Source organism: Sander vitreus, chromosome 11, assembly GCF_031162955.1.
Source record: "Sander vitreus isolate 19-12246 chromosome 11, sanVit1, whole genome shotgun sequence".
Taxonomy (NCBI): Eukaryota; Metazoa; Chordata; class Actinopteri; order Perciformes; family Percidae; genus Sander; species Sander vitreus.
Genome location: NC_135865.1, coordinates 17403290 through 17431049, shown reverse-complemented (window position 1 = coordinate 17431049; position 27760 = coordinate 17403290). Strand labels below are relative to the sequence as shown.

The window sequence follows — 27760 nt, the reverse complement described above, 5'->3', positions numbered from 1 at the left end:
AAACTCTAATGGCCCAGACTATTGAGCTAATAAATCACTAGCAAAAATGACCTCCCATATATATCCCCAGAAACCTATATGGTTCCAGTTAGACAGCAATCTTAACAGGATCCCTGCCAGCAGGCTGCACATTGTACTGCTCATTATGTTCCTACCGCAAAACTCTGCACAGTGGAGTGCCTCTTACAAAGCAGTTCAGGTTACCAAGAGGGCGATGATCATTTACGTTCAGAAATATGAATTACATTCATCAAAAGTTCATTATATTAACTTTAGTACTATTAGAAGTATGAATGCAAGTATCTGAAACCAAACCAAACAAATTGTGAGGTATTCCAAAAGCCCACATACATGACCTGTGTGGGCCAAATGTTTATTCTGACATCTGTTACATGGTTAGTGGATGTAATACCAATACCAATACCACTGAGAAATGACATAACGGTAAGTCTGATGAGAATCTGCTTGTCTTTCTCAAAACCTCGCCACCACCAAATAAGTGGATCAAACGCACAGCTGCCCTCTTATCACCACTTCCCCTGTCTGTTTGGTAGACTCTGGTATCTGATGAATCCTTATCGTGGCCATACAGTGCTGGTTCACATGTCATGTTATCACACAGGTCCCTTCCCCAGGGCTCCCACAGGAAGAGTCTCTTCCCAGGGCAATACATGCCAAGCATCTCAACTGCCTTACGGTGAGGAAAAAATGTGGTGTGGTCAAAAGATGACTGTGAATTTGGGCAGGGTCTGTTCAATGTTTCTGTCACCATGAGGGTCTTGTTAGACTCAACACAAGTGAGAACCAAATTAGAAGAATTGAAAGGTTAATTTTAATAGTCCTAGTTTAAGTTTGTTTGATGTATTCTGGTTCTGAAAGTGTTCCTTTAGACATTCAGATGCTGTGAATCCTTGCAAATCAGCAACTGCCATACTATAAAGTATGTTAACATCAGTAAAAACAATAGTGACCCAATTAACCCTAAAACTGATAAGGTCATATAGATTTACAAAAAGCAGCAACATTATACAGCATACACACTACACACGGTGTCCTAGAAACAATGCATCTTTGTCACAATATTAATTCTTCAATTTGTTTTAAAGTGAGTTTATACAATTGTTTATTTATGACTGGGATATACAGTAGCCTATACAGGCTAAATATAGAAAATTATATATAATATTCTGGCTTAAATTCTATTTTGTTTCGAGTATAATTTGTTTTTGAGTGTCTAGATTTCAATTAATAAATAAATAAATAAATACGAGCCTATTGCTGTGAAAGTATTTTTTTAAGTGGGTCATTAACTAGATGAGTCATATTTTAAAGCTTAATTCTCTTTTCGTGTCTACTGACATGTTGTGCATTATGATTCGCCTTTTAAATGTAACAGCAGGACTAAACACGCGCACGCTGTGCCACACCCACAGATATGCTTTGTTGTTTGTTTTGATGCTTTGGGGGAATTAACATACATTTTGTCGTTATTAAAATCATGAAAGTAGGAAGAACTGAGTCAGTGTATGTGGGAGGTGGAGGGGGGGGGGTGACCAGGGACTCCAGGCGCGGATTTCATAATCTCCAGCATGGTGACGCGCTGGGGACCTGCTGCAGCTGCTGTGAAACGGTGCTGTTCCTTAGTTTCACTTGGACTTGTAGCAGAGATATGAATGTTTCTTTACTTTTTCTTTAATCACAAGTTGACCAGCTAAAGGAGATATGTCCGCTCAAGGATTGTTAAGCAGTGTTTTCTCGTGCTCGCTAAGCCCCAAAACTATTTCCAAGCGGAGACTGAGGCAGACCAAGAGCTTGGACCCGGCGTTGATGAGACATTATGGTAGCGAATCTGAGGAAACATCGTATAAGGTCAGTGACCCGATAGCTTCACGGTGCAGGTGATTGTAGCTGTCGTCATATTTGATTGGCTGAAATGTCAGACAGCATCCAGAAACCCAGTGTAAAAGATGTCTGGATTTGTCAACCTGCTTACTAATGTTTGGTACAAATATAGCCTATTACACCGGGTTGCAGGCAGTAATGATAAGAGTTATAAATGGTATTGGTGTTAAATGATTGATATGACTGTAATGACTGTGTTTCCATAAACTGAGGGGGTCGCGAGTGTCCTATAAAACTTGGCTTAAGATGTGATTCAGAATTTGTACTTGCATCACTTTTTAAAGGGTGCTTATTTTTCAATTACATAGGCTACATGAGGTACTTAGAAGAATAAAAGCTCAAGAGCGAACAGAACTTGAGCTCTGCGTTGTACAAATAGCCTGCGTCCAGATTCCGGAAGTGGCTGGAATTCCCACAAGGATGATGTTGCCAAGTAATATCGGTATTTCCCTTTGATCTTAAATGAACACTTATTTATACATTTTATACATGCAATTGTTTTAAACGGGAAAGAAATCAAAAGGAACTCGTTTTCTCCCACTATTGCAACATCACCCTCACTCAAGTCCATGACTAGTGTATGACAAACAAATGAACTCTTTTATGTATGGACTGTATGATGCACTATAGTTTTGTAGCTGCGTCAATGACTGGACACCAGAAATGATTCAACTCATTCCTTTTGTTAAATGATGTCAGCAGCAGAAGCATTTGCTTGTGCCAACTTGCTAATGTTGAAAGAGGTGTGAATGGAAACGGTTGTCACATTTGGCAAGTGTCAGACTTAACTCAAAAAAAGATTAAAGTATTCTCAAATACAGACTTTAGGGTGGAGTTCTGGGAAAAGTGTGGGAGAGGCTGTGTCTGTTTCCTAATTGCCTGTGCAGTGAAGCTTCCAGGCTAACAATAGTAGCCTAAAAAAAACATGACAAAGACCAATATGATGAAAGTGTCCCAAATTATCAAATGTGTGCATTTTGAATAGGTGCATAGCTCTTAGAACAGGACCATTACTCTTATATAACTCCCAATGAGTCTAAACGCACATTTTAATGGTCATTATACCTTGGTAAAAAGTGTTTTCTCTTTAATTCTGTTTCCATTACAATGGCCATTTGTATCTCTTCTTTTGTTAAATATAAATCTATTTTAGATGTATAGTACTTGCAGTATTACATGTTCATGTTGGGCCAATCTGTATTGCTGTGCTTAAGTTGGTCCTCATGGTAACACTGTTTGTTTAGTATAAGGGAAATGTATTACAGACTTGGCATTATAATAGGCTTGTAATGAGTACCAGGTATCTGGTCTCTCTTACAGTCATTAACAAGAACCCATATCCAGAGCCCTTAACAATGAGCTGTCTCAATATTTGAGACAGCTCTGTGTCAGAGAGGATATTTAATGTGATTTATGACTTTGGAAAGTGCTTGCGTGCCACCATTATGAGCTGCACTACAGCCTAGTTTTTGCCAAGCATTGTAAAGATGGAATATGTTACCTCCACTGCAGATTACCTTTTGGGGTATTTGTTGACGGTACAGCTCTACTACTGTATTTCTAGAGCTACAACATGCCAGTGAGAAGAACTCCAGCCAGTTTAGCTGAGGTGTAAGGTGTGAGATCCTTCTTGGAGACTCACGTCACATGACCGTGCTGTCGGCTTAAACTGACAGTAAGTGCCTTACTGTATGCAAACCTCACTCCAAGTCCGTAATGAAAGCCACATTTTCTGGGTGTGCAAATATCCAACCAGCAGTTTATTCGGGGACATTAGTATCTAAGATACCGTCACAACAACATTGGTGAAGTCAGTCTGAAAATGTTTTTGCACAAAACACTGCTGCACCTCCACCCAATAACAGCCCCAGCTCTGCAAGACTCTACTTTTTATGAGACATACTATATGTCTTGCAACTCAAACTGTCCTGGCCTCTCTTAAAAAGAAAAATACTGTATTTAGTTTCTCTAATGCCATCCAGTGTATATTTATTGTGGTTAGCAAAGAGTAAATCACAGGTTGTGTACAAGACATACCTGGTGCCACAGCATACGAAAGATGAATCTACAATCAATGAAAATCCATTATTGCAATGTGTTCGGTCACTCACTCGGGGTCTCAGTAGTCTGAACTGAGATGGAAAGCAGAGACATCTGGTTTACTTAAAGAAAGCCTCAACTTTTATTTCTCACAGTAGAGCAGCATGACTTGATCCTTGGCTATGGTCCGTCAGGCACATATTTCTTCTCACAGGAGACTGTCCGTTTGCATGGCATAGTACTAAACCTGCTGGCTTGAAACTGCAGCACCATAGCATCCAGTTTGTGTCCGATAAGAGGACAAATAAACAGTGGGTTAGATGTAAACATAGGTGGTGTATCACATCAATTCAATCAAATAATAACTGACATATTTGATCAGCTTCTTGTAAGTCAAAGCGTATTCCCAGCCTCAATAGCTACAGTAGATACATGCACTGAAAAACCACATTCAGTTTACATGAGATTACAGGACAATAGTGTCTCTCCACTCCAGTCAGAAAATGTTGGCATAATTTAGTGTAAAGTTATTATATAGGCAACGTGTCTTTACTCATCCCCAGTTCTCTTCTGTGTGTCACACTAAGCAATGTAAGTGGCCATATAATAAGATCAATATGTTTACCTTGTTTTAGGCACAAAATTCAATGGGCACACTGCATTGTGGGAGAGGAGACAGAACAACAAGCAGTTTTTTAATATAGATTAAATTGCGGATTACTTACTTACTGTCAGGACAGTTACAGAAACATGAATACATGCTTCAAAGATGCTATTAAGGCAGCATTAGCAATATGTATATTAGTTAATTAATTAAGTACATTTTAGGCATTTACCTAGCAACCAGCAATGCGTTTCATCTGCATTGATCTCCTGTGTACATCTGCCCTGCATATTGCACTGTAGAACTGATCTGTTGGACACCGTTGAATATCATGACAGTTGGCGTGACTGCCCCACTGCAAGTCAATAACGGCCGAATATGACTGGTGAATCGCTTCTCTGATCCACATAAGTGCCTGGCATTGGTTACAGTTATGTTAAGGATTCATTTATGCTGATTTTGCGGTTATTGGACAAGATTGATGAATGAATATGAAGACCTTGTAAGATATTGGAAAATATTGCCTTTTGATGAAATCCCTTCTTTAAAAAACCTATTAAATGTCTTTCTTTCCACATTAAATCTTGTCGATGGAGGATGGTGATATTGAAATGACCCCAAGCAGTGTGTGATGTGATCTTCATTCATTTGATGACATACCCTTGTAAGTCACTTCAAACAGCCAGATCAGATATGCATCAGCAATATCACCATTCGCTCAGGTTTCTCTTTGGAAGCTTGTACATTGCAGGAACTTATCAAGCCTTTAGGGGGAGACATTTATTATTCTTTTGCAGTAATGTAGTGACCAAATGAGGACATTAATCACTGGGACAAAGATTTAGCTTTAAGTGTACATTCTAATTTTGCAAGTTTAATTTCAAACTGAAAAACCATGTGTCCCATGGCTCCTTTAATATATTGGTGGAATAATTTGTTGATGCAGAGAAAGAAAAATGTGAGAGTACTGCACTGTTGGAGTGTTTAGAATGAATGTCATCTGCATTCCTTTGAGCATCATGGAGGAGAGACGGCCTGCAGGAAAAGAGCTTGGAGGAAACTGAAAACTTCCCTCCGTTACAAAGCCAGTTAAATCTCACGAAAAGACAATTAACTGAGGAAACATATTTCAAGTAAAATCCAGCTTCTTTCCAGAAAATGTTAGATTTGGAGACAGTGCTGAAAGTAGGTCTCCAATTAAAGTTTTAAAGGCAGATACTAATATGAATATGTACGACTGAAGTAACTCGCCAAAATCTATTCTGTCAGTGTGCTCTCAAGCATTGTACTTTCAGTACCATAGGGAAGCACTGGAAACCATTTAGACCATACTACGCTAAACCACACTAAACCTTTCAATTGAAACTCATGTGAACTCATCAATGCTACTAGGGACATCTTTTAAAGGAATCCTAAGTGATTTCCCAAAAAATGGACATGCAGAATGTGATTGCTGTTTTGACTACTAATTGTGAAGCAATCGTAGTCAACAGACTGGGTATTTAATTTCTTCTGCAGGCTGATGCAGCTGCTAGTTTGCTCGCCATATTATATTATATGATAATATTATATTAGAACCCAGGCAGCACCTGCCCCAGCTGCTGTGCAAGACAGTTCTCATATGCTCTGGATATTTATTCAAACTAATTTAATAACATTAATGATAGATCATATCTGTTGAATATTGATGTATGTGTCTTGTTCAATCCCTGATCTGTATCTACCCTGTATTAGGACCATGTAAACTCATTATTTGGCATGCACAGTATATGTGGACTAGACTTTAATGTTTCACTGAGAGCATGATGCAATGCGCATATGCTATCTGTGTTTAAATGTCTTAAACATTAAGCTATTAGTATAATAAATTAGGTTGTAGGTTAAATTCTTAAATATAAAACTGTTATTGAGACTTCATTATTGAAATTTCAGGTTTCAAGTTTTACAAAAGACATTATGCAGCATAAAGAGCTCTTAAAGTGAATGAGGATTTCTCCACCCAACATCGCCTTCCAAATGGTTTGTTTCTGTTGGACATGCTGCTTCCTGTTTATCATCTGCCTGCACAGCATTAACAACCTCATTCCAGCACTCCAGGGTGAAAAACTACTCCAGAATAGAAGAGAAATGCCCAACTAGAATTGTAAAATTGTCTTAAGTCTCACCTCACACATAATTTAGAGGACATCAATAATAGTCATCTGATTTTTTTTGTTCAAGTAATTCACTACAATGGAAGATAAAAGATTGAGGTATTTTTTTTCCCCAGGCTACAGGTGTTCTAAACATCAACCAAAGGGAGGCAACTCAACCTCCTTGTGGAGAGGTGACTGCCATTATAGTTTTAGCCTCCCTGTGAGCTACATATCAATAACTCTGCTGCCATTGCTCTCTGACTATTAAATATCTTACACACCCACGGTCCACCTGCACAGGTGTTTGCACTTATTTTGCCTGATTAGACTGTGCTTAATTGACATCTTCCTCACTGACATGTGGCACCTGTCAATGCAGTAACCCATGAAAGTGTTACAGTGAGCCAACCTGCACAAAACCAGGACCCTGAAACTGAAACACCTAAATTGACTTTCAGTCATCATTAATTTCATTTCTGCACCCGTCACATCTTACTGGGACATGTCAAAATGTCTTCCATGACAAAGGCCTATTGGTACTTTTTGGTAATTGTTTTACACAAAAGACATTTTGACATGTCACAGTAGGAAAAACTCAGGTGTAAATAATATAAATTAATGATGGCTAAACTCTATTTAGCTGCTACAGATTCAGGGTCCTGATATTGTGAATGCTGGCTTATTGTCACACTGTCATGACTTACTGAGACACTTGAATAAAACTGAGCCATTGTTAATGTTATTAGTAACACCTGTGCTTTTTCTATCAACACAAGTCATAATGTTTACTGTGAAAAAGAATTTTCTCTGCCTAAGCGTCAACCTGAGCAGAGTCTAGTCAACCGGAATCACTTAAAACACCTAATGGTATGGGGGTGTGCAAGGCCTATACTTTTTTTAGAAGGACACTTGCATATTTCTGGATTCTTTAATTCTGATATCACTATTTGAGAGTTTCAAAAAAACTGATAACCATATATCAGCCAATATTGGTTACCTAACATAAGTTTTCAGGAATTGTGACTAAGATAATTACTGGGATAACATAATGCCACAGATTTTCTTTACAGTCTGGTGGCTTAACTAACGTTATAAAACATAAACATATATTTGAAAGTTATTTACTGACATTCCTTGTTACTAATAGACCTACAGCATATGTAGATAATGTTACAAAAATAAAGTTAGGCCTATCTGCAATAAGCAAAACTATCACCAATACATCAGCCTGGTATTATAGCTATTCTAACTCTGTGCGCTGTGCTTCCAAAACAGCTGAACTAACTATCTAGCTATGTGGATATTAAAAAAATAACTTTACTCCCTACCAGACATATAAAGAATAATACAGTAGGACATTCATTAACAGTTATTAGATTTAAACAGTGTTCTTTTTTTTATTTTATTTTTTATATGTTTTAAGTTAACGTTATGCTACTTGCTATCAATTTGTTCTTACATCAAGTCTGTGTTTAAGAGGTTTGACACCTGACCAACTGTTACATTAGCGAGCCAGTTTCCCTAAATCCAGGGCTCAAGCACCATTCACCAAATGCTGGTAAAATAAGCAATTAGTTGGTAGATTTGCTTTACTCACCAGCCAAAAAAATAATGGTAACGTTAATCTATTGAGTGGCTGGTAAATGTTAAACATTTGGCTAGCTAGCCATTTGGTTTTGAACTATGCCTTGAGTTATTGTTATACAGTTATAGCGTTATATATATATATATATATATATATATATATATATATATATATATATATATATATATATATATATATATGTCTCTGAGACTTTTGCCACTGTCCCCAAATAATTGAGGTGAGGATTAGCCACAAGGATTAGCCATAGACATAATATGTCAATTCAACTAGCTTGCTAACTAAGCAACGTTAGCTGGCTAGCTAATATTGCGAACCCCATGCTTTTATCGTGATAAGAAAGATCCAATCAACAAGCGAATAATTCTGTTCTGTGTGGCGCTATCTAGCCAAACAGCTCAAAAACATTCAACATCTTAAATATGTTCACTTTTGGTTTCGTAGTCAATTATGAATAACTTCCACAACTGTGGAGCAGTTGTATTGTTTTTCTGGTAACAGCTCAGCTAGTATCTACCATGGTATCTACTACCTCTGTAATTAATTCGTAATTGTAATTGACTTGTTTCCCATGGCACAGTAGCTCAGGCCAATGGGTATTGTAGTATTTAGAGCGATTTCAACCGGCCCAGTCGTTTTTATAGCATTACGTGTATAAATCTAATATGTTTTGTTAACCATAGACTGTAAATATGAATAGTCTATGGTGTTAACAGTTCTTAATATATCCATGGTTTTAACTAATTACAGTTAAGAATGTCCTGTTTACCTCCTCAGAGGGGTTTCGTTTTTGAGCTCAGAGCCCTGACCCATCCCGTCAACCCCTCCCAATCCATTTATGAGCGATAGTGTTATTCAGTGGGAATGCGTCTGTCACCGTGAGGTAAATCAGTCGCTGGACTTGTTCCACTTCTGACTGTACATTGTCTGACCAGCTGTGAGCATGTGGACTGTATTTATGTGGGGTGTTTAGCCTGAAGTTAAATGGCGTCGGTTAATTTGGCATTAAGTGATGTTCTACAAGTTTAAGGTGGGGGGGGGACGAGCTCGTCCGTGGCGACCTGTCTGTGTAATGGGGGATCCCTTTCTCGACCAAAACATCACCTATCTTGTGAGTAGCTGCTATTTTAGGTTTGCCTCAGTAACTAGCTAGTGTCAACGATGAATATGTGGGCTTCCTGAAGTTTTCCAGTATGACAAATAGTTTACAAAAGCGGATGGAATAGTCAGCTAACGTTACAGGTAAGTATAACATTAACACAGGTATGCGAGTTTTGAAAGTATTGAAACGTCCGAAAAGGCGTGGATGAATCAAACGTTAACCCCTTAACTTTACATGTAACCCTCCTGTTGTCCTCGGTCAAATTTGACCCATATTTTAATAAAAGTTTGCATTTCAGAAAGAAGTTTCTTTCAACCAAATTGTCAAAGAAAATAACGTGGATGGTTCCCTACAACCATTACTCTTCACAAGTAAAATAAATTATCAGTTCACTACTTTGGGTGTTTTATTTAATTTTATCGTATTTGAAAAAATGACAAAAGAACGTTGAAAAAACCTGGGAAAAAAATGACAAAAACATCGGGTAAAGTGACAAGTGTCGAAAAAGAACAACAAAATGTTGAAAAATAAGTTTTCATTTAAAATTTTGACCAAGAAAAAACAAGTTAAGTGGTCGATGAGAAGACAACACAAAGTGTTGTGTTATGAATGTATATCTGTTTTTTCAGTGATTCATGTCATATTATTGAAACCCCTTCCTGATTACTGATCAGGATAGTATTACATTGACTAAGCTTATCTGAACACTCCTCATGCTTCTTCGCACTCCTAATTAGTTCAGTCCTACAATCTATTGGTAATACCTTTGTTTGAATTGTTGTATGATATTACCTTTAAACACTAAGAAAACATAATAGACTATCTTTGCATTTTATACAGTCTGAAGTGTAGTCTGTACATTAGAGCACATTTATGTATTTACATATTAAGAATAGCAAGATGTGCAGGACTCAGCCAATGTGGGGCGAACGCTCTTACTGGGTGAGATAGAGGCCGCCCCACATTGGCTGAGTCCTGCAGCGGCGCGGGTTCAAATCTGACCTGCTGCCCTTTGCTGCCTGTCATCCCCCATCTCTCTCTCCCTTTCTAGCCTGTCCACTGTCACTGTATAATAAAGGGAAAAACCCCCAAAAAGTAATCTTAAAAAAAAAGAATAGCAAGATGTCAGTAGGCTAATTGAATTAGTTTTTGTGTCGGCGGTAGTGTTTCCAAGCTTTCATGGAGACCACAATGTTATTTTGTTTTTGTCAACACTGTTACACACACGGAAAGAAAAAGAAAGAAAGAGAGAGAAAACAAAAAGAGACTATGGGTCAAATGTCTGCAACGGAGTGCAGTTTCTAAACATCTAATGCAGAATTTAATGTAGAAATCAAAAGTTTAGGGGCTCTTGTGGGAAACCCTTCCCACTATGCCTCCAGTGAATGCTTTCTGAGTACTGAGGAATATTCATCACCTCACTGGATCTTGATTGATTGATTAGTGTAACCTGACTGAGTTTTCAATCTTGCTATAAACTACCTTGCACATTTCCTCTCATTGTATTCCAGTGAATGCTAACAAAAGCGTTGTGTTTCTACGAATTAAATTTAGGATACTGCACAGCCAAGGAAAACGCACCTTGGTATTCACTGGCACAGGAGAGGGTTGAGATAAAATATTAGATGATACATTGCAATAGGTATGCTTACTTTATTGCTTGCTTTGTTGTAACAGTATAAAAATGATGAATACAAACAAAATCGGAACATTAGGAACAAAGGAACAATCACTGCTAGGCTTCTTTCTGTGCAGATAGCTCATGATGTTGTAGAGAGGCAGCTGGGACAAGTCTGGTATTTTCTTTTTAAGGTTATAAGTAGGCTAGTGGCTTCATCAGTGACCGTTGTAATCGTGAGCTCAGTGCGATACTGTTCTTCCACTGTCACAAATATGAAAAATTTATAAAATGTTGTTTGAAAAAGCCTTCCACAAGTCAAACGAGATTATTATTTATATTTATTATAAAGAAGTGTTGATTTGTTTATTTTCTTATTCACTTATCCATCTTCTGACAATTAGGCCTATAAGAAAAAGGAAATAGTGGATAAATGAGTTTCAATATTGTACCGAAGTGATCACCGAAGCACTCAAACATCATGTCTGGACATGATACACTTAAACCTATGTTTATGAAATAGGGTGTTGCATCAAGATGCACAATACTTTGAATTATACAAAAAAATAGCCCATATTCGCTTTCATTTGAGAGTGTCACTTTACTGACAGAGTGAAACTCTGGGAACCCAGCTCACCCATCATCAGATAGGCACAAAGTTTTCACTCCCATATAGTCACCCAAGAGGAATGTCTGAACAAAACGAGTAGATAACTGTAAACATGACTGTATTTCGCGGTCTCTTATTTCACAGTATTGCACCACAAAGAGTGGCAGACAGACACTACTGTTACATCTTTATATTCTTGGCTGTAGATGGTGCTTACTTTTGCTTTTGTCTCCTGATCATCTGTTGCAATGCTTATGCTAAATGATGTACCTGAGGTAAAAAAACAAACAGAATACAGTTGTGACAGATTAATGTTGTGTGCCCTGCCATCCAGTGCCCCACCAGGCCTGGGTTGATTTCTGTCACTGTTTCCTTTTTTAAAAGTCGTAATAAGAAGCTGTAGAAACAGAAATAATAGGCTATACATTAGTATAGGAATTATTATATATGTCCCTTAGTATGAAGGGAGTATTTTTTTGAATGATGAACAAACTATTATGAATATTTGATGCACATAAAAAGTTAAAAGTAAGCAGAGAGTTTGAAACATTTTGTATATCTAATTATAGGAGTTATTAGTTATCCAATAAAGGACAACAGAGGGTATAGTATAGTTTTTACTGCTGAAAAATATGTCATGTTACGTTCTCTGTGCATATTTATACTGTACTTTGTCATACTGTATGTGTACTTGAAAATAGTATGCTACTGTAACACAGTCCTAATTCTCATTTAATGGGAGTGAGCCACTTTAGTATAAGCCTTATCCTGATAATGAGTTACTAAGCCTCTTTAGAACATGGCTCATATGATTGGCTTGACCGTACTGGATCAAAGCACTGTAATCTCCATCATGGAGATGCTCAAAGGTTGAGGATTTAACATCAGATTATTTGCCCCATCATTACCACAGTACTAAATCTTCATTACAGAAGACAGCATAAGAGATTTCACTTTTAAGAGTTAATGGTAAAGTATGTTTGCATTACTTATAAACATGTTTTTGCTACTTGTAAAATAAGGTAATCTACATAACAGTACATACAGTATATATTTGCTGCTTTCTCTGGTAAGACAACTGGTCCAACTCACAATTCTCGATTCTGCAATTAGAAAAACATGTTGGTGTTAGATTACATAAAAAGAAAAAAGTAAAAGTGTGTGTGTGTGTGTGTGTGTGTGTGTGTGTGTGTGTGTGTGTGTGTGTGTGTGTGTCCTCAGGGTGACTTCACCTGGAACAGCGTGTCAGGACGTACCGTTGGCCTGACGCCCGTCCCTCTGCAAAGCTTGTCAGAGTTAGAGAGGGTTCGTCTCCAGCATGTGGCCTTCAGGAGATTGTTTCGGGATCGCTATCTGGGCTGCCACATCACCATTCCTAAATGTATTAAAACACATACACACACTCACACGAATAGTCCTCTTCCTTATTCAACAAGTTGCTACTCTGTCCCAAGCAAAAGCATGTCACAGCGTGTCTTCTGAAATGCAGCAAAATGGCAGAATGTTTTTTTTCTTTCTGTTCACATGCAAGGAATAATTTGCCTTTTTGGGTAAGGGTGTCATGCTCATGATTGATTGCAATTAACTCTTGGCGGCTTACTTGATTTCATGGTGTGAGATTTTCAACCTAACGTCTTTATGTACCTGTTTATTTTAACACCTGCCTCTTTTCAGATGGCCACAAGCACAAAACTTCCCTCATGCGGAAGTTGGATTCATTATCGAAAGAAAAGAGTAAAGACAAAGGTAATGTGGGATCTACTGGATAAACTTCACACTGTAGGGGGATGTTATTGCTCCACCTTGCAAATTGTCTTCCGATAAGAATTTCTAACACACTCAGCTATATTATTGTTAGTCTTTCGAAACCAGTGAAGATAAACAGTTCTTTTCCGCTGAGTCCTGTCAGTCAGTATTCCCCTCCAGTTTCTAATCTAGTCAGCCTTTGACACTTGAAACGATACTCTGTGATCCTTTTGGCTAAAGCTGTATAGACTTACTGAAGCAGACATTCTTAGCTGTTTATACCCGTTAAGAACTGAGTGATCAGAATCTACAGTAAAGAAGTCTTCGAGGGAGCTGTGATCTTCATCCACCGCATTGCCCCACCCGCTGCAACAATCTGGCAGCAAAGTGATGTTCACTGTCAGCCAGACGAGGGAAATAACAAAAACAATCTTAAGTGGTGGCTCATTCATTACAGCCCATCCTTTGGCATGGCCAGCCCTCTCTTTCCTCTTTTTCCTCTTTTGTTTACAAAGGCACTTCAGAAAGTATGTGCTCTCTGACTCTGAATATTGAGTGTGCACTGCAGAACTGGCATTAATCTCGTCGTTCTAGGCATTTTCTTGTCATATTTATTTTGAGCAACATCTTTTTAAAGATCATGTTTGAATATAAAGAATGAATGCAAACACAAGACAGTTCTAGGCGCTTTGTTCAGCAAATATAAGTTCAACATACTGTTTATGATATGCTGACATGACTGACACATCCTAAATCTTATTCAACATCTCCCAGTTGACTTGAAGCCAATGAGATGAACTTTAAGTCTCCCTGTCTTGCCCTTCCCCCTCACACAGAGACTACGCCCCAGGCGTTTGGCATACCGCTGTCGCAGGTCATATCTAACGACCGCACACACAGGCAGCGGAACGATCCTCCGCGGGAGGAGCACAGTGACCCCACTGAATTGATGCTATCCTTCCTCCACCACAACTCCAGCTTCAAAAAGGGCAACAAGGAGTTCTCCAGCAGCAACTCGTCCCTTAGCTCCACTTCTGAGACCCCAAATGAATCACCTCTGTTCATCACAGCAGACACAGCCCCACGGACACGCAGAAGGGTAGGCTTTTCTGTCAATAAACCTAATAACACGCTGTGTAATCTGTCTGATTACACTTGCACACTAGATTTCTCTGGGAAGTTGTGACCTTTTTGGATATTCACTCAGTGCGTAGCCATTTAATGACTAGTGAATAATTTGATCACAACAGTCACTGTGTGGTTGTCGCCCATCTCCTTGACAGGGCGGAGTATCTGTGGATTGCATCACTGATCTTGATGATAACCAGTCTCGGCTCTTGGAGGCCCTTCAGCTCTCCCTGCCAGTAGAGGCAGTTGGCAACAGGAAGAAGTGCCATGACAAAAAGCTCAGCCTTAACCCTATCTACAGGCAGGTGCCCAGGGTAGTGGATCTCTGTTGCCAGCACCTGGAAAAACACGGTACACTTTAAGTTGAAAAGTAACACTATATAAGAATAGTGAAAATAGTGTGTAGTATAGAAATATCCAGCTCATCTCTTTGAAAACTTATGAGTTAGTAACAAATGTAGTTTGATCATTCATAACCCTGTGAATCATACAATTTGAATGTCTCTGAGGCAGAATATTAGCCACAATATTAGCATTAAGAGAGCATATTCATTTTTTGCCTACAGGCCTACAGACGGTTGGAATTTTCCGTGTTGGTAGTTCCAAAAAGAGAGTGCGACAGGTACAATGTCATCTGGTTAGCTTTATCACACCTCTGCATTTAAATAAATCGTATCAACTACAGGTATGAGCAACATTTTTGCTGTAATAATTGTCACAATATTTCATCCAGCTTCGCATGGAGTTTGACCAGGGATGGGCGGTACAATTGGATGAGGAGCACAGTGTCCATGATGTAGCTGCATTGCTAAAAGAATTCCTCAGAGACATGCCTGACCCACTGCTAACAAGAGAACTCTACACGGCTTTCATCAACACAATGTGTAAGGAGCACACTCACATACACATAATAATAATAATACTAATAATAACAATACTACTACTACTACCACTAATAATAATAATAATAATAATACATTTATTTTTTATAGCGCTTTTCTAGACACTCAAAGACGCTTTACAGTTTTCGTTACAAACAGACAAAACAAAACAGACTAAACAGACAAGGTACATAGACAAGGTAACATGGCAGACAAAAACAAAAGGAAACACATAGGTGCATGGACAAGCACAGGCAAAGCAGGAGAGGTGGGCAATGAAAAGGAACAGGAAAAAACAAGTTTGAAGAGGTGAGTTTTGAGGACCTGTTTGAAGGATAGTAGGGTGCTTGACTGTTCCAGAGGGTGGGTGCAGCAGCTGAGAAGGCTCTGTCGCCCCAGGTCCGGAGCTTAGTCCTGATGGCCAAAAAATAAGTCACCATGCTTTTGGTTAGGGTGGTCGGTAAAACTTGCAGTTGTTAGTGTAGACTTTATTTATTTTTAAATTCACGTCAATGTGGTGGCCTTTTTTTCTGCAGTGCTGGATTATTCAAACCAAGAGAGCGCCATCCAGCTCCTGATATTTCTGCTTCCTCCCTGTAACAGCGACACGCTGCAACGCCTCCTTTGCTTGTTGTCCACAGTGGCTGCACATGCAAAAGACGGCCTGGACAATGACGGACACACGGTAAAGAAACTGTACATTCCCTGTTTTGTTTGTTGACAGTGTAATGGCACATTAGGTTGCACAATACACAGTGTTGAAATCTTGGCAATGTATTGTAGTTAAACACCCATGGACCAGCTTTGTTGACAGTATGTCACACATTTTGACACTTGTTGATTCCACCAGCAAGTACAAAAAAATATGTTAAAGTGCTCATATTATGCTTTTTGGCTTTTCCCCTTTCCTTTATTGTGTTATATATATATATATATATATATATATATATATATATATATATATATATATTGTAGTCCAGCCTTTACTTCTGTGACGAACGTGCGTCACTTTGTAACACACATTATAATGCTCGCCTAGCTGCTAGAGTGGCACTCTCTCATGCTCTGCAACTGACAAGCTAGCAGAGCTAACAGAGAGCTCAACACACAGGGTGAAAAGAGGAGCTGCAGCAATGTGCAGTTCAACAAAAATATGTTTTTTTTTTGTTTTTTTTTAAATTAAACCATGTAAACCTATTCTGATATAACACCTAAATACAATTATGAACCTGAAAATGAGAATAGTATGAACACTTTAAGGAAGTGAGCAGCTATCACTGAAAACAAACTGTTTACAAGTTTAATGTGATTGTGATGAATCCCAGCAGCCATCTGCAAGCAGTAAGACAGCTGTTTGTTACACCTGCAGCCTCTAATTTGAAGAAAATGATGTGCCAAAGCGCAGCACATTATGCATGATCATCCATTGTGGGTATCTTAATTAAATGATGCACAACCAACACTAACCACATTACACTAACGCTACGCTTCCCTATAATCATACTGTTCAGTCATCATTTATTTCATTTGGTTTATGAGTTGTAAACAACAGGAAGTGTAAGTAAATTACAACATAGTGGGAAACAGTTCATATCAACAGCTACGTATTTGCACCTACAGAAACCAGTATTTCTTTCATACGCCATATAGCCAGTCTGGGCGCAAAGTCCCTTTTGTTGTAATTATCATCTTTTCATATTAATCTTACATTTTGACTACTAATTGTCACAAAAGAGATTAATTGTTTCCCAGGGATATGAAACAAGTTTATTCTTGGCCTCGGTCCGAGTGCATACATACTGAAACAGTGAACAAGAGGTCTGCTTGGTCTCTTTGAACAAATGAAGGCAGAGCCAGCCTTATTGATGGTGGCAGGGCTGTGTTAGGTGCACAGGGTGCCAAGGAAGTTCCGTCTATAAAAAAAGACTCTTAATACCATAATTACTCTATGCGTGTACGATTTTTCATTCCTTGGTTTAAGCACATGGGAAGATCAAAAGAAAATCAATTTAGCTCCATTGCTGACTTTCATATAAATAATTTCGGTCTAGAAAAGAGAGAAACAGATTTCTTGTAATTTCAGGTTTCAAATATGGGTAATCACATATAATAATTTGGCTGTGATGTGAGAGCTTTACTAGCAAAGCTTTTACTTTAACCTGAATTGAAGAATTCTTACTCACATTTTCCCATAAGGGTTGCTAGAATTCTTAAATTACTGTAGCTGAAGAACTGTTATCCACCTTATCAAAATAGCCAATGGAAGTGTGTAAACGTATATGTTCTATCCAGACAAATAAATTCTGTCCTCTGTTTTGTTTAGATCACAGGAAACAAGATGACATCACTCAATTTAGCAACCATCTTTGGACCCAACCTCTTACACAAGCAAAAAAACTCAGACAAAGAGTTTTCAGTCCAGAGTTTTGCCCGTGCAGAGGAGAGCACAGCCATCATCAGTGTGCTCCAAAGGATGATCAATATATATGATACGCTATTTTTGGTAAGCCATCCTTACTGCAAACCAGGCATTTAAACAGTTAGAGACTGTCATCGGCTTAATCAAACAATCTCAATGTCTTAAGACCATGACACACCAAGCCGACGGCTTGGGACTAGTGGCGACGACGGCCACTAGTGGCGACGACGGCCACTAGTGGCGACGACGGCCACTAGTGGCGACGACGGCCACCCATGGCATCGCCTCTTGTTGGCCCTTGTCGCCTTTGTCTGGGCCAAAAATTAGCACTGGAACACACTGCAGAGACTACAGCCCGGGGGCCAAGTTCCACGTACGATCTGCTTGAGAGGAAATAACTCCCCATACCAGCAGGCGGTGGTAATCTAGTTGTCATTCAACAAGGGAAACTGAAATACCGTTGCTATGATACCCACAACAAACAGCGTTTACTCTAGGAGCGGCAGAACCGAACAGAGCCTACGGTCCATCTACTTCACTCCCTGCCGGGAAGACAGTGTTACCGGGAGATGGCTAACCAGACTGTCCCTCTCCCGGTCTGTCATTCGTTTTCTCGGCAAAGAAGTCTCCCTACAGTGGGAGCGGAGCGACCGGCTGCTGGCTCGTTAGCTAAAGTTAGCTTGCTAATTTCACCCACTCAACATGCCTCAACATACACTGGTTACCGAAAATTAGCCAAACTAAATTGACACTCATCTGGTGATAGCAATGTGATTTCCTACGATGTGACAAGAGCATGTGAATTAAACATTAAGTTGTTACATTTTACTAATTTAGAGGCTGGTCAGCTTGCTAGGGGGGTAATTGTTTAGCGGTGCAGAAGGCGCAGAGCGAGAGAGAGAGGTCTTTAGCTGTAATAAATATCACGGTATAGGATGTTAGTTTATTAACGTTAGTTTATTTTGTAATGTGTAGGTATATATAGATCTTTTAAAAGACATGTTATTGTTGGAATAAATATAAATACACAAGTAGTTAAGTATATCTTGTTGTACGTCTGCCATCTTATGGACATAATGTGCAAAAATTGTTATTGCAATAGTTCGAACCTGTGTTTTTAGAAGGAACATTTGACAGCATTTTTGACCAGTTTTGACAGCTCTATTTGTATTGGATTGATCAGATGAGATGACAAATGAAAGGATCCTTGTGTGCGCCTCTACAGCGCGCAGGACGGCTGGAGAAATGTGCTCAACTGCGGGCAACAAAACATTGTGCTGGAGAGCCCAAGAAAAGAGCCTGGGTGTTCATCTAACGTGTTTGTGTACGATTCATTTCATCATTTGCATGTAGGGTAGACAGCAATCAGTTTTTGGCGGATGAACACTTTTTGGCATGACACCGGTAGCCTACTGCGAAGACATGCTTTGGCTCTCAGTTGGTAGCAGAGCCCGTGAACCACAATCAATGAGCCGTCTAGGGATGTAGCAACACCCCGCGCTTGCTGCTGTACTGCGCATGCAGGAGACACACACGCACAAAGGTTCATCGATTTATAGTTAGATACACTTACAATTTATATCCCTTTGTTATGAGCTTCAGTTAAATTGGGTTTTGATTCTTCCAGGTTCCTGCTGACCTGCAGCATGAGGTGCTGATGAGTGTGCAAGAAACTGATCCTGATGTTGTGGATTACTTACTCCGGAGGAAGGCCTCTCAGTACTCGTGAGTCGTGTGTGTGTGTGTGTGTGTGTGTGTGTGTGTGTGTGTGTGTGTGTGTGTGTGTGTGTGTGTGTGTGTGTGTGTGTGTGTGTGTGTGTGTTGTCCCTCTGCCCTGGCCTCCAAATGATTATGCACCCCCTGTTCATATTTTTTTTTATATCTATAATCTTTATTGTGTATTCTTTGTTCCTGCAGCGAGCCAGGCCTTCTTAGAGCAGGAGAGTCCTTCTCTCTGACTAAGAGATGCTTATCCAATGACGCTATTAAAGCCTCTAGTGGAGAGGTGTCTCCCTATGACAACAACTCTCCCGTCCTGTCAGATGGACTGCTGTGTAATTACCCAGAAGACAGCAGTCCCCTCTCAGACAGGGTGCCTAGACTTTCTGGGCAGTACAAACTCAGCAGCCAATGTCAAGACAGATCTGGCAGCACTTCTCCTACACTTTCTACAGATAAAGGTGAAATAAATGCTTGGCAACATATACTTTAGTATTATAAAGTTTAATTAAAAGGAATAGTTTGACATTTTGGGATGGCTGCTGGCCATGGCTTTATATTTACTGTACGAGAGGGGTATTGATCTTCTCATCTCAATAATGAGTCAATAATGGTCTTAAAGACAAAAAAATTGAAAGGGCAGGGCCTCTTGTATATTGTATAATGGTATTTTAAAAATATACTGGAGACTTATTATTTTGTTAGCTTTCAGAAACCAAAGTAAGTAATTTTATTGACGGTTTTGTTCCTATTAGAGGCCTCAACTGATCATTTCTGGGATACCTGGCATGAACTGTTCAGCAAGGAGTTTACTGGCCATCATATCACTGGTAATAAAATCCTCTGTATGTGTTACTGCAGATGGTCTTGAGATATATAATGAATGCTGGATGTTAATGATTGGTGTCTCCCAGGCTCCCTCGGAGACGTGTCGGAATGTGAGTCACATGGATCTTCAGAGCGGCAAAGCAGTCACCAAGGTAACGACAAGTTGCCCGTCAGACCGACACAAACCTCATTGGGCGTGCTGGAAATCAGGCCACACCTCCCGGTAACTCGCAGCAGCAGTGTTCCTCATGCCCAGAGAGGACAGAGACAACCTCAATCATCATTACATCAAGGATTGAGCAGCCAATCAGGAGCCCTCAGCTCGGACAACTTAGCAGAAAGGACAGGACACCCTGCATGTTCATTACTTAAGGTCGGAACGGATGGTTTGTCTCCCCTTCAGTACTCTGGACAGCTGAGGGAGACCCATATTTCTTACTCCACACCCTCCCTCTTCACGTATCAGCCTGACCCCCAAACCCCACAGCAGGCCCAAGAAAGCCCTGCCCCCCAGACTGTCAATACTGCAAATGCCTCTGGGCCTGGACAAGAAAATGTCCCTGGTACACCGAACTGGCAGACAGAGAGGTGGCATATATGGCATATATTGTCAAAAGAAAATGCAGACGCCCTGCCTGAAACCTTGGTTTGATGAACCCTTTGACTATGTTGAACTATACTGAAGATAACTTTATGAGAAAAGGGGGCCATTCTCCTGTCACATTTCCAGTCGCTGAAATGCTACTGTCTGTATATGCAGTACTAAGTTAATGTTTCTCATTGATAGACTGATGGAACTTTACATCAACCACCATCTTAGATGTGTTGTTTTTTTGTAGGGGTGTTCAATGTATAGATATGAATTGTGTTGTGTATGTAAACATGATATAACCGGTAGTTTTGTACATTATTTTTTGTAGTTTATTTTAATGTGTTGTAGATCAGAAACCTATAGACTTGAATGATATTAATTCTTAATTTGAAGCCATGAATGTTCTTTTAATGCTCAATATAAAAAATATAGATGTTTATATAAAAAATATAGATGTTTGTGCTGTAATATTGCTTCAAATTTGTAGTACCTTGATATGTACTGTAGCTTCATGTTACAGGCTCCAATTATAATCTACTGACTTGTAGAAATGCTGCAGACAATGTCCATATTACCACCCACGTTGTGTATGTACTGTTCTATTACATACATATTCATATTAGCACCTTTAGGGTGGCCATTGCATAAATGACTAGTACATTGAGATACATTAAACAGGATTTGTTGTTGCCATTACTTGTAATTTTAGCCAATTGTTTTTGCTTTATGTAATGACCTATATTGTAGATTACTCTTTAAAAATGGCCACAGTTTACAAATTATAGCATATTATCACGAATGTAGAAAATGAACGTAAAAGTAAGTATTCCTATAGGGAGCCATGTTTTCTAGTGCCAGGTAACAATCTAACTTCTCCTCATTTAAGAACCATCATAAAGTTAAAACCAAAGGGTGACTTCATTTTTAGTATGTCTGAACTGTTCAGATGACAATGAAACCATTACCTGAACTCTCCACAAGAGGGAATCATAAGACCAGGAATTGGTTTTCTGTTTCACTGCCTCCTCAAACCAGTAATCCTTGTGCATTGTGGGTATACAGTGGGTTTTTAACGACTCATTGCACATTGAACAGCTATTAGTTTAATTCCTATTAGACACCTTTTCCCACCATGATGGTGGTGGTGATTTCATGTGTTATGGACGATGGCTATAAATTACGCTTTGTTTTTAGGATCTAATTTTACACTATTATCTTGTATTGCTACCATTGAAGAGTACATTTTCTTTTACCAACAGTAATCTTGCTTTCTGTGGATGAAAGTAAGAGATCTGAGCTGAGACAATAACAGAAACATTTACCACTAAAAAAGTACCCACAAAATTATGTTTAGTTGCCTTAAAGTGATGGAAATTACTGAGATTACTAAAATTGTGTAATTTATTAGATTGCTTTATAAATTTGTGTTTGAAAGTAACTAATCTTATTATGTTTTGACAATAAATGTCCTCGCCCTGATAATAAACTTGTTCCTTGTTAAGCAAAGCCTGGGGATTTCCTCAACACCAAGATTTGTGGTTAAACTTTCTGGGCCATATCTGTCTCCACAGCTGTGTGAGCCGGGCTGCATTTGGCCACCACACAATCCCATTCTGACGAGACCAAAGAGACAGAACAGGATGTCTGGATGTGTTTTACGGAGAATCACTGCCGTAAGCATACATTTTTGCATATGCACTGCATTGTGCCGTCTGCCTTAACACTATCCAATTCAATGTCCTAACCACTAAAAGGCCATGCACTGGAAAAAAACAAACAACAGAGATGCTTTTTTTATATTTGTGACCTGCCTCTCCAAACTAAACAAGATCAAATATTTAATTCCACATCTTATCTTTGTAGCACTGATGAATATAAGCTGATCCTTTGGCAGAGAGCTGCAACTGTTCCCAACAGGGGGTCCATCCTGTCAGAGTCCGCTCACTGGCATCAGGAACAGCTGCAGGGAGGACAGAGGAAGGTCACAACCAAAATGAGACTGAATGTCCAGAAACAAGAGAGCACTGGCCTGGGTGTTTCAAGGTCAAGATTAATACACACATTTCTACAAAGGAAAAATAGAGCTCAGAGAAGCTCATTATGGTGTTGAGTATGGCACAAAACCCTTTGAAATCAAATGCTACACAGCCTCAGTCCATTTTCTTTCATTTTAGATACCAACTGTGGGCTACTTGATATGCTGCTGTATACTGACATATTGGTGACCTTAAGGATTTACTCCCCGGCCTGATTGTTTATGTGTACAAATTACATGTGTACAAAATCGGAGGGTACCTTTGAGTCAAATACAATCCTTGTCATCAATAACCGTTGCATTAATGTTAAGTTAATGTGATGCATTTACATTTTCAAAAGTTGAAACAAGAAGCTATTTTTTGCTGATTTTTGATTCCACTTGTCCTCCATTGAATCCGAAAATGTATTTCCAATGCCTTTTGTAGTGAGGGACAGCACACGACAATGACATTATATGGCAATAATGAGTGAATACAATGCACAGCATTTCACTAATAAAAAAATGTGCAATACAATAGTCAGTAGACTATTAATGAATGCAAGAGTGACACATGGCCCAATTGCCAATAGCTGTGGCTTAGGAGTCATGGTCATGACTGGGTAATGAAGTTTATTTCAAGAAAAATAAATGTTCAAGATTAAAGGATTAGCAGTGATTGCATTTAGCCTCTCAGCTTAGTCCAGTTTAACACTTTATGAACAAAATGGGAAGTTTTAGATACAAACAAAGTTTCACTGATAAGCCAAGTTTAAGCAAGTTGGTGCAATTTTTGACTGGATTTGGATTCTGAGTAACACTTCCTCTCTCTTCTTTGGATGAATGGTGTTTGAAGTAGTGCTTGATAGTTAGATGTCTTTAATTTTTAATTTAATTTCAAGGCTTTCCAAATCGATTTATTTATATCTGTTTGCAGATTATCCGGCCAGTATACTGAAACATTTGTTCATCTCGCTTGTTTTTTTTATCTCAGTGAAGCAACACCAGAGCTGTGTATATGCAGTCCCCAAAGTCTCATTTCATTCACCCAATCTGCTCTGCTTCATGCTCCAATTGGGATAAATTTGATAAATATTTGTACCCAAAAAACGTTACAAAACATGGTGGTGTTTGTGTTCAAATGATCAGATGAAACACAGTATGTTAGTGGGCGCACATGTGGACGCACATGTTGTTGTGCTCTCCAAATACGCTATGGCTTGTATGGCTTTTAGTGCGCATATTGCCAGCAATGTTTTCCCCTTATACAGGGGATCAACTTTGGTCAATTTCAAATGATGTCAGTTCTTTGACGGGCTGGGCGATAAATGATTCACTGTTTAAATTGTGTTAGCAGCACACTTCAGGACAGCCACGCAAAGGCCGTTTTCAACAGGCAGTTTGGTTCAGCTTTCAACCTTGCGCAATAAACAGAGAATTATGTGGCTGAAGCAATGACTCCCATGCAACATCAGGAATTAGAGCATCCAGATGTTTTCCCCCAAAGCTCGTTGTTATCAAGCTTGTTTTATGGGACAGCTATGAACACATACCGATTCTATCTGATATTATTATTATATCTTTTTTATTTAGCAGCCATAAGGTAATGTAATCTATATTACAGGACATGTCAAACAAGACAAATGTGTGGAGGCTAATACTTTAAATATAAATGCCTGTGCAACTCTGTTCTGTTTATATAGTTTGCAACAAACTTCAAGTGATCATTAACAGAAAGATATATTCAAGTTGTTCATTTCTTGGAGAGAAACTCGGCATGCTGCAGGCTACATTTGTTAAATTTCCATGTCATTCCCCTATGCACGCTGATTGCAAGAGAAGCTGCTGCTTAGACACTGTAGAAGGCAGTATTAAAGCAAGCCTCAAACATATAATCATGTTTTTTTGTGCTTCAAAGACTTTGTCAGCAGTTAATAATTTAGCAGAGGATCGACCCAGGTAATTATCATAGAGTGACTTAAAAAATGAAACAGTTCTAAGACTTAAAATGCAAACACACAAACACTTTGGCAATCTGGCTGTGTTCCCATGAGAGAAGAAAGGCTTTAATCAATACCTGTACACGTTCACACTATTGTCCCGAGGAAGAAAGTGAGCAGTAGAAGTTCTTCCTGAACATTTATTCCCTTTGATTTACATATTTAGACATGTTTTCAGAAATCTGCAAAAAAAAAGATTTAGCAGATTTCCATAATGTCCTGTGCCATACTTGTCATTCTTCTCCTACTGTAGGTTTTTTTGTCCTACTACTTCCCCCACAGTTTCCACACTACAAACACATTTGATATAGACATACACTGCACTGATATGCAGGTTATTGAGGAGAAATATGTTATTAATTTGGTAGTGATCTGTATACTGTAGCAACCACCTTAAGCACCCTGGTAACCATCTAGCAACCACCAATAATAACCAAAGCTACCAACCACTTACACACAATAGAAACCATCCAGTCCAAATTTGAACTTTGTCAGCATGTATGTAAGATTAAAGCCTTTTTAGCTTTGCTATTGAGGTACGCTGCTCTATATCCCTCCCTATGTAAGTCTCAGAGAACTCACTGTAAACACAAAAAACATGTTGTAGTTGTAGTGTAGTTGTAAAAAATAATAATAATAAAAACAGATAAATAAAATATATGAAGAGCAATCAAACTAGCAGTTACAGGTACTTAAACAGTAGCTTAGCAGTTTAAAATGTAAAACAAAGACAGGCCAAACCAAGCGTTTAAAAAGTTCCTGTGTAATAATCAACCATCCATTTATTTTTAATTATCTTTAGAAGTTCATTCCATGTTAAAGGAGCATATGATATTAAAGCTATCTTTCCTTTGTTGAGTGTAAGCTGTTATTGAGTAGCCGTTAATGAAGATTGACTTTCCAGTGTAACATACAGTTTAAAGATCAAGGCAACTTATTAACAGTTTACAGAAAAGTTTTACAGAAAAGGTCAAACCTGAGAGCAAAATGTTAAACACTACAGCATCCAGGGGTTTGCATAAATAACCAAGAATCACCAAGTGTTTTGGTTTATTGATTTCATCGTTATTTGAATTGAAATGAATATCCTCATTGCATTTTTCGCACCAAAAACATAATATTAGTTTGAACAGAATTGAGCGCATGCTTCTGATTTTTAACTGACTTGTGAATGGTGTTGTGGCCTTCTGGGATCTTTCTGAAGTTTTTCTTTCTGCCTTTTGTTTTCAGAAGGCCAAAGTTCCGACAATCTTCTCTGTAGTCCCAGTAGAACATTTGTTGTGATCATCAAAGCAAATGATGGGAAAATGTTTCATTGTGTCATCAATGCAGCAGCGACGGCCTCAATTCTGGATAATATCTGGATAAAAAACAATACACAATACTGTTTGTATCAGCCATAACATTCTCATCAGTCTAACATTGTTTTTACTAGGAAACATAATACTAATAATAATTATCTTTACTACACTAATTATCTTTATTACACTCTTTGCCCTTTATGAGAACATGAGTGGGTGCTGCAGATTCACAGTATATCATTTGCACACCCAAACATTTCAGTCATCTGACTGATCAGATGTCTGCTGAGGGGTTAGCTTTGCTGGAAATGTGTTGAAGTCATCAAACTGCATATACTGAAATGAATCATGCTGTAAAGGTGTAATCATCCCAGCATAACAGGTGTGTAAAAAGTCCCTCTAATCCCAAACTTTTTTTCCTTCCTGATATGCAGACAGAGCATCTTGAAAACTCTCTGAACAGGCTGTATGCTGTGGATGCCACCTTTTCCCTTGAATAATTTAGACTATATGAAAAATCAAAATACAATCCAAACTCCTCCTAAACAAAATTAATGAAACATGTAAACATTGGAGAAAGGGCTGGTATGACATGCAAAATCATTTGGAATCAAAACGTGGACATTGCAGTAATGTAGTGCACACACTTTAACCATTCAGCTCAGAACTCTTCATAGGTTTGGTTTCTAGATGAACCGTCTTCAGACTGGGATTTAGCTGCCCCTTATAGTGGCAATGGCCATAATTGATACCAGCATGGTTCACTCTGCTTTGTTATCTTCTGGCACAGAAACACAGCAAAACAATAACCACATTTAGAAGGATTCCTGTGCTGCGACTGTGACGAATAAGGTGAGAAGTACCTGAATCTGTGTCTGAGTCTGTGATATGTTTACCTCACGAAGAACTCCTCATGAAGTACCTTTGTATTTGGGGCAAAAGGTTCATTCAGCTCATAATGTTGGACTCAACTTACCTGCACACCTTTAGCAGCCTTTTTCCTGGATCCACACACTAGACACACACTCAAGTGATGGTCTGGGACATCACAAAATTAACACATGAGACCACATTGTTTTGCAGTTCAGTAAAAAGTTGCTGAGTTCACCTTTGAGGTTCACTAGTTCTGTTACCTGCTCTCACATAATATAAAATCAAAGGTATACAGGACGTCTGGCAGTGTAGAGAAGGTGTTAATTCAGTGTTATTGGCAACATCATTTGTAGTGAGTTAAGCAAAATTTTCTCCATATTTTTATTAATGCAATCTTTCTGATGTGGTGACCATTACAGCCTTATAGTACCATTTTTGACATGTAGACACAATGGATGTTTATATTCAGTCTATTCAGGTTAGACCTCACTGAAATTCTTGGTAACCTTGACTGTTTCTCCACTTGAGGGATCTACACCCAATTCCTCAAATATGATCTCATTATTGCAAGTATGTAATTGTGTTTTCAGACTGAGTCATCTATCTCGCAGGATGAATTCTCATTAGGGTGGAGAAAACTTGCTT

The 27760-nt window shown here is 38.8% G+C and overlaps 1 protein-coding gene across 3 annotated transcripts; it reads left to right on the top strand.

Moving 5' to 3' along the window:
• Positions 1-1541: 1541 nt before the first annotated feature.
• LOC144525296 (rho GTPase-activating protein 6) lies at positions 1542-22433 on the top strand. Of its 3 annotated transcripts, none has more exons than XM_078261985.1 (13): positions 1542-1869; positions 12836-12995; positions 13289-13360; positions 14197-14459; positions 14644-14839; positions 15055-15110; positions 15222-15372; positions 15906-16054; positions 17693-17872; positions 19416-19513; positions 19706-19968; positions 20263-20337; positions 20422-22433. In XM_078261985.1, exons 1-13 carry the CDS (start codon positions 1723-1725, stop codon positions 20985-20987), a joined length of 2376 nt encoding a protein of 791 aa, XP_078118111.1. In that variant the 5' UTR covers positions 1542-1722; the 3' UTR covers positions 20988-22433. The 3 variants fall into 3 exon arrangements, with proteins under 3 accessions (XP_078118111.1, XP_078118113.1, XP_078118112.1); XM_078261986.1 differs by lacking the exon at positions 1542-1869 and adding an exon at positions 9119-9395; XM_078261987.1 differs by lacking the exon at positions 20263-20337.
• Positions 22434-27760: the final 5327 nt, after the last annotated feature.

Bases quoted from the DNA above. Each gene is read 5' to 3' on its own strand.
- LOC144525296 (XM_078261985.1), top strand. From the start codon at position 1,723: ATGTCCGCTCAAGGATTGTTAAGCAGTGTTTTCTCGTGCTCGCTAAGC. The intron at 12,996-13,288 runs GTATTAAAACAC...GCCTCTTTTCAG, and splicing joins CCACATCACCATTCCTAAAT to ATGGCCACAAGCACAAAACT. The intron at 16,055-17,692 runs GTAAAGAAACTG...TGTTTTGTTTAG, and splicing joins TGGACAATGACGGACACACG to ATCACAGGAAACAAGATGAC.